This window comes from Sander lucioperca, chromosome 5 (assembly GCF_008315115.2).
Source record: "Sander lucioperca isolate FBNREF2018 chromosome 5, SLUC_FBN_1.2, whole genome shotgun sequence".
In the NCBI taxonomy this organism is placed as follows: Eukaryota; Metazoa; Chordata; class Actinopteri; order Perciformes; family Percidae; genus Sander; species Sander lucioperca.
Window position 1 is genome coordinate 12757178 of NC_050177.1, and position 12851 is coordinate 12770028.

Sequence of the window (12851 nt, forward strand, 5' to 3'; positions counted from 1 at the left end):
GGCATTTGACATGCTCATGCTTATTCTCCTCTTATTTTTAAAGTGCTGTAAAATCCTAACCGTAATGACTACGGAACATACATTTTATGGAGCTCTAATCTGAGTTTTACGGCAATGTAAAGCATGATTCTGGTTAACGTCACTACGCTAATTAAATAAGTAAGTTGTATCTACGAAGAATTACAAGAATTGCGTTATTCTTCAACATCAACATTTATTTTTGGCCCCTGGCCTTCCATCCAGATACATTTTGGCCCTTCATATGAAAGAATTTGGGCTCTGAGCTATCGGAATGAATGACAAGGAAGCAGCAACATGTTTGCAGTGTGTTCTTCTGTCTCCGAACACTAACTCTCCCCAAAAAAAAAGTGTTTTTTTCCTTTTTCAAAGGGTTTCTCTCCCATGGGCTGACAAGAGTGCACACCTAATCTTACCACCTGTCCAACCCCCACTGCAATATTCTCTGGCAGAGGCTCGGTACTCACAGGTCATTATCTGTCTCAGTGCGGGTCTTCTGCTGCCGCCGATGGACCATGAAAACAGTAACAGCCACGCCGGCGATGAGTCCAATGGCAACGACACCTCCGAGGATCCCAATAACGCCTCCCGGGGGACCCTGCGGCTGCGGCTTCGCTGCAGACAAGAGGAGAAATAACAGTGTGAGGATCGGCGCCCTTTGAGTCATTGATGCTGCTGGGTTGAACTTGGAGAAATCTAACAGCAGTGAGGACAAAGAAACACCAATGTTACAACTCCACGACACAACATTTTTCATGTCTATGGCAGCAAAAAAGGATTTCAAAATGAATCACATTTCTGGACATAACTTCAACAATTGGTCAAAATATTTCAAAATGAAAGCAGTATTGCATCCAAAAAGAAGAAAAAAAACAACTAACATTAGATGACTGTAAAAGGAAAACTCTTTACAAGCCATTTTACACAGTGTTTGTCAGGCTTGAGGCTTTCGGTCATACAATGCTATTTTCAGAGACATATTTCAGGATGAGACCATTGTCCGGCTAAGCCTGGCACAGCGTGGATACCACACAGTCGTGGTCACTCAGCAGCTGCTGCTGCATTTCTAATGTGTACTAGCTGTTCAAAAGGAGCCTAAATTGGCTTGGATTTGACAACGAACCCAAATGCACTCTTAAGAGCACGACAAAGCTATTATATTTTAAAGTCCTTGCCAGCAGGGGGTAATGAATGCAAAACATATTTCCAGCCTTGCAGAGAGGGAATGTGTGCGGTGGGTTTCCAAAGTACAACAATTTATCTAATTCCGCTGAGAGCAAAACATTGAAAAGTTAGTCCACAACTGTAAGCTCAAATGACATGACGATCTAACCCAGTAAACATTTCAGATTGTTGATGTTACCCTCTCTGCTCTGTGTTCAACACTCCAGTCACCACTCTGTTGAGACAGCCAAGGCTATTAACTTATAAAAAAGGCACAGTTATAGCAGTGGAAAGCTACAAATTCAAGAGATTGATGTAACCTATTTTTCTGTAAAAGCTGCACCGGGCTATGATCTGCTAAACTTAATTTTTGCAAATGTCTGAGAGACAATCTCTGGAAGCGTCTCAGTTTTTGAAGTGACTGTACCCAGTGCCAGAAAACATCTGAAGCGAGAGGAAATATTGGAAAATAAATACGTTTTTGATGCCAGTGCATAATTGTTTTAGCTCGATACATCGAAAAAAATGGGACGTGCTTTCAAATCATTGCTTAAGGGCCTGCTGATTTTACGCTTTCATATGTGATATCAACAATGAATCATGCTGTATGAGATCAGAATACATCAAAAAGGAATTCATCCATTGTCGCGTAGATGAAAAAAGCTAAATTACTGCAGGTCCCATGTGAACCTCTTCTACTGTATCCCAACGGATGTCAGGTATTACTAAAATAGGACCGTCATCTCTTTTCTGAAGCATAATGGAGCTTCTTTTCTGCGGGAAAAAAACAGCCCTGTCTTTTGTTTTCTTCGACAAAAGCCATTAAAGCATTCCTTTTAAGACAGGCCAGGGACCAATCAATGGCTGTGAGCCTGTTGTGTTGGGACACTGCAAATTCTCCCCCATCTTCCACTTATAAAAGGGGAAAGCCTATCTCCTGCCCTCATGATGTCTCCATTATTATCTGGCCGTCCCTGCCGGTAGTGACAGGACAAGGCCTGGCTCCCAGGGGGCCTCTTCTCAACAGCCCCCGCCTGCTTGCTTGATTCACTGCCCATAATGATGGATACACAGAGGACTACTTCACATACGGCCACACACAATAGCAGGCACGTAACTCCACCTTGTACCCAACACCTGCTGCCTCAAAGTCAGTGTTTAGATATCGTGTCCATTAGGTTGTCGTGTCACTCTGCAGTTGTTGCGCTGCTTTCCTTTTGTCTTCTGGTACTTAAAAGTCACCTCATGTCAAATCTACACACCAAAAGGAAGTATGTTTTTTTTGTAACCACACTTATTTTCTTTTTGCATTTCAATAAAAAAGGGCTGTGCAGCAGCTTTGAAGAGCGGGTGTGAATGTGATCTTGCTGTAGCATGGCAACAGATAAGCTAGAACTCCTACTGTTGTCTCATTGCGCTGCATAGTGAAAGCCAGTGGCTGAATTTCATGGCCCTAATGCAAATGCCAGACACAATAATCTGTTGTATAACACTAACACACAGAGGAGTGGACTGATCAGAATGCAATTTCCCTGTTGTGGAGCCTTAGGCACTCTGCACACAGGATTTTAGACGGTCACCTCCATACACATAAAGGTAGGGTGAGCCATCTGGCGAGCAGTCTGAGCGCTTTGTCTGCTTTTTATATAGCTGGAGAATCGTCTAAAACGAAAGCGTTTGTTTTTTAATACGCAAGTTTTGCATCAAAGAATCTTAATCATCACCAATCTTCACATGTACGTATGCATTGTTTTGACGAAGTGATTTAACAAAATGGTAGTGTCTCTCAGCATCAGATAGCAACACAGAGAACTCCCTTTAGCGTCTGTATGGAACGCACCGGGCATACTGTAGGGTGGCTTGTGGCTCAGAGGTAGAGTGGTCGCCCCTCAACCACAAGATTGGCGGTTCATATAAAGTAATTAAATCTATCGATCACTGTATTGTACTGTGTGCATGTGACGAATTAAGAGTAAAGTTCCGTTCACTGTGTAGCTCGACTGCAGCACTGTGGTGACATAGTATTTAGGGCAACAACAGTACTAGTATAAAAGACCATAGATTTTCATAAGGAGGCAGGTTGGGGTGGTGGATGGGCCAAACACAGGAGCGGTTCATGTCCCGTGAATCACTGAAACGTACATTTTGTAACCACAATCTTTTCCCAAACCCAACGTTCTTGTGCTGCATATCCGTTAAATGTACATTTTCTTTGAATGACGCCAAATCACTCCCAGAGCGCCAAAAAGTAACGCCAAGAGTCCCGACCAATCGCAAATGAGTTGAAAGCCGCACTGCGTCTGACTGAGATGCTGAAGGAGACTTTTTGCGTCAGTAACAAACGCCAAAGGCACCTGACCAAGCATCACTTTCTGATGCACTGGAAGTGAGAATGTGTTGAGTGTAGACGGTGAAGCAAAATGCACCGTTACTGCAACCCTGTGCACGATGATGCCGAGCTGGGATCCTTTTATCACCAAAGGAAGAGCAATCCTCTACAGAAGCCAAGCCCTTCTACAGTCTGCCTATGTGCAGCCAACAGCACACCATCTAATTGAGTCTTGTAAGATAGCACATCTGTAGCAGATAACTGGTGCCTGATGATTCAATTACTGCAGGGAATGTTTTTTCAAGGACGAGTCGAGAAATTGCAAAAACCCTTGGACTACAAAGGTCACTTCTATTAAATAAAAGTTCCAGTTTTTAACATCATGACAACCGACAGCACATGGAGTTTTTGATGGCATACATAAATCCAGCGTTTAACAGATTTCTTTTATTCTTTTTTTTTTAAGCAGTGGAGTGAACCCAAGTTCCTGCCGCTTTCACCCAAGGATGGGAGCTTTTGAATAATGGGAAGACAAGCATGGAATTTGGAGTTCAGCTGTCCAGATGTCACAGGAGTTAAGAAAATAAAGTGATCTGGCGAGCACGACATTCAAATGTGTCAAATGAGTCACTGATAAATATTTATGCCTAACCTTGGATTGTGCTCAGCCTCTGTGCTGCGGTTGTAATCTTTAGCAGAGACTCAAATTACCGTCGTGTTAGTATTCCCTGATGCACGTGACTTAGTCCTGTGAAAGTAATGCTTTGGAAATTCCCCCAAGCTGTAAACAGGCAGTACTACATGAAGGCTTTGTCCTTGTTGTAAAACAGTCGATTGCCAACAGTAATAGGCATGGGGACTGAGTTACTGTATGCAGCATGTCTCTGCTTCCTGCTTGCACAACCACCAACAGTGCCAGGACCAACACCAGCACCATTTTTATCTACACCTCCAGCGTTGTCAAATTAACACCGCGCTGTTAGCAAGAAGCTGTTTGGAAACAGCTCTATTGTAGTCCAGCCTTTACTTCCGTGACGAACGTGCGTCACTTTGTAACACGTTATAATGCTCGCCTAGCTGCTAGCATGGCACTCCCTCATACTCTGCTTCTGACTGGTTAGTAGTCCTTACCTAGCTACTGCGCATGTGCGACTCCCAACAAAGATGGAACAGAAGTGAGATGCCTCACTCTGTAGCTAAAACAAAGAGCTCAACACACAGGGTGAAAGGAGGAGCTGCAGCAATGTGCAGTACAACAAATATCGTGTTTTTTGAAAATTAAACCATGTAGACCTATTCTGATATAAGTTATGAACCTGAAAATGAGCATGAGCAAGAGACTTTTCCAGTGGCATTTTTAGTTGGAAAAATGGTGGGGCAACAGTTACTTTGCACACAAGCAAATCAAGAACAAAAAAACATCACATTACAATGTGACATATGCTATGTCATAAATGTATAAATATGTGGGAAGGGTCACCAATAAGGGGGAGAATTTGAATGGAAGAACAGACAACACCACCTAGGGAATTGCACCCTAGGAAATATATGTGACCATTGATTAATTGAAGAAACTGGAGAGAAAGGCACACAGGTCCGTTACTGATGAGGCAGAGGCACGTTTCAAAGTATGTCAAATGTTTTTATTTCTAATAAGATGAATCAAAATAGGCAGGGGCTTAAACTGCTGAAAGATAATAAACAACAAGAAAGATTTAATAAACAAAGTTCCTAAATTACTATTACACAAATGTTAAAATAACAGTCTTAAAAACTAAATCCAAAATAACCTATAACCAAACCAAGCAGATGCCACTTGTGGAGAGGCAGACTACACTGAGGAGTGTTCCGGTGTGCCACCGCTACTCACCTAAGTGCAACACAGCAAATCAGAGCAATCCTCACAGCAAACTTGTACAGTCTATATTGTATCCCTGTGCAATTACTCACATGCTAAAACAGTTAAGGAACCTCACCACGGGTGCCTAGCCTCCAAACAAGATGGCAACCTGCTCTGAGAGAAATAAACTAAAATCATAAACAAATATATACGGTTCTTCTGAACATAGCCATACTGAGAAAAACAGAGAGTTGTGTGGAGCTGATAGTCTTAATTAGCTTTGTAGCAACTCATTTGGCAATGGCTTGAATGTAACGGATGTTCATTAATATAAAAAAAAAAAGTTACGCACTAAAGCTTTAATCCAAATATGGAAAATTCTCTAAATTTAAAGTATATCCTCTGCACCTTTAACAGACATTTCTGTTAATCCAAAACATGCTCGCTCGGTCAGTAGTAGACTATTCATGTGTGCGTGTGGGAACCTACCGACAGGTGGGCGGGCAGTCCTTGTGTGTACTACGAAATAGAATCCTGCCGGCGCAACTGATATCAGCAACTGACATTACATTGTAGATTAATGATAAATAACAGCAACCGAGGATTTTATTTCATGCATTGAAGATGTGGCAGGCAGTGTATATTGTTGGCGCCATAGGGCATAATTATCATTTCATATTAATCATTTCCATAGTAAACTTTCAGAATATTCTAATTCAAGTGGTCTGAGAGAAAACTAGCTTCTCAATCTCCTCTTGGCTCCGTTTTCAGGTTTTAGAAAATCTAGCCTGTGACGGGAGACTTTGGCCAATCACAGGTCAATTCAGAGAGAGAGAGAGAGAGAGAGAGAGAGAGAGAGAGAGCGTTCCTATTGGCTGTTCTGCGCTTGCAGACAGAGGGAGTGCTGCAGGAGTAGGTCTCACTCTACTTGAAATTCTGGCATTTTTTTGCTTTCTACCTACTGCAGCTTTAATCCAGAATCGTAATTTACTCAGTACTACTAAAACCACACTTTTTTATGTTGTCAGCAGGTGGGGCTTTGCCGTTGCCTCTAAAAACAATAAACCACAACTTTTAATAAAATACCTGATCTATACTGTATGTAGTCATTTTAAAAAGGAACACACCGACTTATTGGGACTTTAGCTTATTCACCGTATCCCCCAGAGTTAGATAAGTCCATACATACCCTTCTCATCTCCATGCGTGTCATAACTCTGTCTGACGCACCCACCGCTAGCCTAGCTTAGCACAGATCCTGGATGTAACTGGCTCCAACTAGCCTACTGCTCCCAATAAGTGACAAAATAACGCCAACATTTTCCTATTTACATGTTGTGATTTGTATAGTGACAGGGTGTACAAATAACAAGGTCACATGAGACACAGCCATCTTCTAACCGTATACATACTGGGAACTATATTCTCAGAAGGCGAAGCACTGCTACTTCTGCTTCTTGGGCGGAGTGATTTGCTTGCAGCACCTGAAAAGCCCCTTGGTGAGGAGCAGAGAGTTCACCTGGAGTTCGCTCAGAGTTGGAGTAATATCACTCCGCCCAAGTACCAGTGCTTCGCCTTCTGAGAATAGTTCCCAGTATGTAAGTATGTATGGGTGCGTCAGACAGAGTTACGACATGCACGGAGATGAGAAGGGTATGTATGGACTTACCTAACTCTGGGGGATACGGTGAATAAGACAAAGTCCTTATAAGTCAGCGTGTTCCTTTAATGTTAGGAGAGAGAATATGCTCTTTTCCAGGAAAGAGTTCCTGTTCCATAAGAAATTATGTTTTTTTTCTGTTCACGAAAGCAGCACCTGCAGTTTGTTTTTAATATGTGATGTACTGTACTGTACTGTAAATATCTAAGAGGCAGTGTACTGAACTTAAGCAGAATTTAGCTGTGCTTGTACTTTGCTGTAGTATTTCAGTGTACTGCTAGGCTAATCACTGTGACTTCTGCAACACTACATTTCAAAACAGAATAATGAAAAAAGTTGTACTTTTCATTTAGATTTTTTTATCCAGCATACTTGTGTGTTTTACAAAAGTAAACATTTAGATGCTGGCCTCAGCTGTAATAGAGTATTTATACATTGTGGTATTGCTTCTGAAAGCTACATTTATCGCTTTTGACCACTAGTGGGCACAGAAACATAAAAACTACCTGAAGACAAACAGCCCTGAAATTCCTTAGAAAAAACTTCTGCCACCACTGATAAGAAAACAAAAGTAAAAAGCCACAAAGAGCATTGTCTAACATTTTAGGTGAAATATGACCCCTTATTACAAAGGTGTCACCAAAATCAAAGAAAGAAAGAATATCTGTATAAGTATAAAACCCTTTGACCTCTTCTGATTTTTCACCAGTGGAAAACCTGCATAAAACCTGACCAAACTCTTTTGTCGTAGCTGCCACTGAAATATTGCTATTGATTTTCAATAAATGTAGTGCAGCCATCCATGCGGCAGCTCTCTCTGTGCTGTCAGTCCACCACTGTGGCACATTTGAGCCGACAGACTTGACCTTGGCGTTTTGTGGCTGCAGCTCCCTCCGTGGTGGTGGCAATCTTCAGTCTTGTCACATCTACTCCCCAGAGTTCATTGAGCTGTGCCAGATGTATGAGCTGTTGTTGTTTTTCTCTGCTGCACAGTACATCCAAACACAGAGTACAGTCACAGGCCTGCGCACAGTCCTCCGTCAGCTTTCGTAGGCTTTGTGGTATTACGTTTGTGTCAGCTGGTAGCCCACGGAGAATCACATTTCCCTGACAATCCATCAAGACGGCATCATTGACTGAGTGCAACTTCTACCCAGCAGGTTCAGAAGTGCAGCCATCCAGAGGTCTCACAGGATTCGGGGGACACAGTGAATAAGTGCTTTGCGTGTGATTATTACGTATTCATTCCTCAGGCAGAGCCTACAGATTTATATGCATGCTCTCAACAGGGGGGTGGTTACTTCTTAGGGAAAGATCTGGCAACATTTTTATGGAGCAAAAAGCAACTGATCAGCTGAAGCTGTGGCCTGAAAATTGATTACTTTCAATCAGCTGCTTGTGGCACTTATTTGAGTAAATGCGACCTACATACAGAGTGACACAGAAATTCAGCGTCTGGACCATCCAAAACAGTGTAATCTCAAGCGCCAGCTGTACTCAAGAGCCAGAACATGTGGGCTCTAGTGTTACCAGACTCCCATAGAACATGTTAGTCACACATACCAGGACAGGAAGAGTTCAGGTGAGAGGCCAAAGGGTGAGCAGTCTCCAGCTGGAGCGGGCTGTGGCCACCAAATCCAATCTGTCACAGAATGCGGCAATGCAGGATTTAAATGGAAGCAGGTTTTTTTTGTAAGCAGACTGCTGCCATGTACCTGCTGAGGCCTGGTGTGGTTCATCAGACACTGGCACAGGGAAGACAATTCCCAGCTTAATGATGTCTTTCAATGTACAATCGCCACCACTGGTAATCTGACAGTAGACAGAGGTATAGAAAAGCCTCAAAGTATAAGACATCTCACTGATGGTATTAAGAGGACACTTGTGTAGGGGCGCATTGTAAAAATGTTCCAGTCATAAGTCTGATCACATTCCAAGACTGGATATGTGGCTCCTGGCGCTCTCCCTCTCTCCCATCAGAAATTGTAATTGCTATCGCCTCCACAGGGGCCATGCTATTTTCCAGCAATACTGGGGAGTTTTCAAGTGGACAGATTGAGAGTCTGGCTACTAACCCACGCCAGCTCCACATCACCGATGCCAGTCTGAGATGGCCACCTGTTCCAAAGACCACAGTGACTGGTTTTCTATTTGGGCTTGAACAAGTAGCCAGTTGCCTAGCTGAGTGAAACATTCAAGGTGTCTAGTTGCTTTTATCTCTCTATTCATGAGTTGTAGAGCTACCTTATGTGGAAGTAAATGCCCAGGCTGTTAGTCATTTATCTGGAGGAGATTTTTTTTATTTATTTTTTGTCTAGCCTTTTTCCACATTGGGTAAATGCTGCAGGCCCCAATAAAGAGAAAGAAATGTGGTTTAATGGAGTTCATAAATCTGTGTTTCTGGCTGCCAACTCCAAGTGGCACATGCTGTTTCGTCTCCTTCTCCCACCCCTCCCCGAGTTGGTAATCTTGTTAAAGTGCAATGTTTCCAGAGCTGTCTCCTCTGGGAGTTTGGGGTTCCTGATGTCATCCTCTTTTCCACAGTAGAGGCCTGCACCTAGATTCACACTGATGGTCTGTCTCTGCACCACCTCTCAGAGCCCATGTGTCCAAACTGAGATAGGGGCCCAAGGCGATGGGGGCAGGGGGCTTGTTATGATTTGTGATTGCTGTTCTAAATCACTCCACAGAGGGCAGCACTTCATTAAAAACAAATTGTTAACACATGGGATGTGTTTACTAGGATGAAACCAAGCCCATTATGAACATAACTGCCGTGGACCTGCTGGGCCACCATGAGAAACACCTGAGGCCAGAGTGTAACATCATATTATAATAGTATTTTTTGGTTTTGTTTTATCATATATCTCATTTTGTTTTATTTTCTCAGACAGCCACTTTAGGATCAAATCTAGACTAATAGATGGATGTCGCTGCATGGTTGAATAAATGCCTGCTGAGCCATTCTGTTTGACTTCATAGCTTCTCCATCTTCTGTGTAAACATTTTGTGACTCAATGGTACGTTGAGGCAATCTGGGGATGTAATCACGAGCCTTCAATAATATAAAAAACACATAGCATGTTTCCACGCTTAACACAGACGACTCTCAGCGTCAGCAAGGAAAGCTGGAGATCTCCATGTGAGCAGGCTGACATCAGCTAGAAGTGGCTGGTGCAGCGCTGCGTCCGGCGGGGTAGATGAAGCAACGACAAGCGCCACCAAAGCCCCTGTCAATCAATATGAGATTGCAGGCTGCCAAACTGATGCTGATGCTGTCGTGAGGTATTACCTCCTGTGACAGCCTAAATAACAACCGTTCTAATTAAAGAATGATTGGAATGGGTGGACCACTGCCTCCTAATGGGGGAATAAACCGCAACATCGCTCCAGGAAGTGAATTGCACTCATTTATTAACTTCAGGAAGCTGGTAGCTGCTGTCAAGATGCAATAGCTTACTTTAAAAGCTACATAACTTTCCTTCCATTCTGCCCACTGGCCTGTTCACTGGAGCACTTTAATTAGAAAATACTGTATATACATATAGTATCATATACTTGTCCAATGGGCTGCTGTTTTCCTGTTTTAAGATGGGGAGATTTGAAGTGAACAGTAACTCTGCTGCAGTTTCCTCTGCCATTCGTCAACACTAATCTGAAAACTAGATTTGGCCTAACACATCCTCACACCAAACGACATTATAGGTCCTAAAACGACACATATGACTGTTCTATTTATTGTCGCACTGTGGCGATTTAATCATGTAACCGTAATCATGTGGCCTTTCTATCTAACCTAATGGCTGCAGTTTTAAACACGTAGTAACGGTTGTGAAACGGAACTACTTAGTGTTAGTAAAACATCAGGGTTGGACTTAAAATGAGTCATGTAAAACTACTAAAATAAGTAGTCATTGCATCACAGACCGTCAAACTTTGGTTAATTTAGTCTGGCTCAACGGATATACAATGCTGGGATAAAGCCTGACATCCGGCGCAATGTTCCTCCCTCTCGCTATCTCTGCATTCAGGGCTTAGCGCCGCCCAGGATGGCTGTGATTGGTTTAAAGAAACACAAACAAGCCAGATCATTTTCTTCCCCTATCCCAGAATAGATAGGTGGTGTATCCAGACTATTCTCCAGTGCTAAGGAGATTCAAAATGACAGTTGACTTCTGGTTTCACACAGGAAATGAACCCCAGTCTCCTGACTGGAAGTCCTGTGCTTGTTTGTCCAACCCACCACCGCAACATGCCTCTTTACAAGGAATTTGGCGCGCTTATACTTTGTCACCTCACTTCCTCATTTGCTCTTGTGATAATTACCACAGCTTTGAGTGGTCGGCGCCAAACAAGAAACCTAATTGTGGGTAGTAATGAGCTGCTTGTATCATCGACCCCTCCGGTGATTTTCTGGGTGAGGACTGTACAAGTTTCTACTTGCGGAATGACTGCCCCGTAACGCGTTCATACAACTTGAGAGCCTTCTTGTTTATTTGTTTCCTGACATGTGAACAGTATGGGCCGTAGCATACAGCATTACATCCTAGGACATTTTTCCAACTGCCTTAAGCAATGTGTATCACGCCCCCTTGTGGCAGCCTCATCACTATCCGAGTAACCCTATGCCCTTAACTAGATCCAGCATTTGAACAGTTACACGACAAGGACAGTCTGCTTTGGCCTCTTAAAAAGAACTGGCCATGCAGCGTTGGTGATAGGGCTCCCAGTCTGCTTAAGCAGGCACTATCTCGCTCTCGGGCCCTTTCATGCCCGAGTTGAACTCCTCTATGTGTTGAATGTTAATTTAATGGCTGCTCTCTGCTCTAAACTGGAGGAATGGCAGGGCTTATACAGATCTGTACCTTCGCCTCCATCTTGTCCTCCCTCTACTACCTTCTCCTGCGTGTAAGCAAAATTACTTCTCAGTGTCTCTCCCTGGCAGGCGCCACCAGGTCACGGCTGTAATTTCCTTTGCCCCGTTAAAAGCTGACAGAGTAACAGACCCAGTCCGTCTGGATATGTTCAAGAGCAGGTTTTCAATTTAGCAACACTTGGGCTGGTGAGTCTGCAGATCCCATCCCAAAGGCCAGCTCCTTCTACTGCCCCCGCTGCTAAGCAAGTGTGTCATCATCTCAAGCAGCATACACACTCAAATGTAGCCTTTTTAAATAACCTCTGTTGGGTTGAGTATTGGATCTGAAATATAATATATTTATATCCCTGGAATAGACTGTTTATGTTCTCTCTGGAAAATCACCATTAATTCCTTTATACACACTGGCAGACCGCTGGATTTAAGCACAATAATATGAATTCACTATTCAATATTCATTTGTGAAGCACCTCTCTCCTGTCTGACTTTCAGATTTCATATTTCCCCTCCACTGAGTTTTTGTGTCAGGGTATCTTTCTATCATTTTTTAAGAGCTCTATTTTGGGGATTACCAATCCGTTAACCGCCGGAATGGATTCCTTCCGGCAGCACCTGAACAATCCTGGAAATGAAACGTTGTTGATTTAGCCTACACCAACAATAACTGAGATGACCTGTAAACCACAGCTTTATGAAGAATGTATCAGCTGTCCTATAATAATGTGAAGACATCTACATACTTTCCAGGTTCAGTCTAAACTTTGCTCTGTGAGATTCCACATATGATGCCTCGCTCTATCTCTCTGGGTATGCCAAAAGGTGAATCTGGAAATTTGCTAAAATAAGCTACAATTAAAAAACATTTCCTGAAAGAGATTGTTACACAAATCTGAGGCGTGGTGTTCAGTGTATTCTATCCGGATGTCTAATAATGATTCTGAATCTCTTGATGGAGATTATATCC

The 12851-nt window shown here is 42.9% G+C and overlaps 1 protein-coding gene across 2 annotated transcripts in view; it reads right to left on the bottom strand.

Annotated features, from left to right (window-relative positions):
• nectin1b (nectin cell adhesion molecule 1b) overlaps positions 1-12851 on the bottom strand; it is a 184935-nt gene that overhangs the window by 43071 nt on the left and 129013 nt on the right. For both annotated transcript variants that reach the window (XM_031287070.2, XM_031287069.2), the window contains exon 6: positions 486-633. In XM_031287070.2, the coding sequence (XP_031142930.1) occupies positions 486-633 (148 nt within the window). The remainder of the gene's footprint in view (positions 1-485; positions 634-12851) is intronic.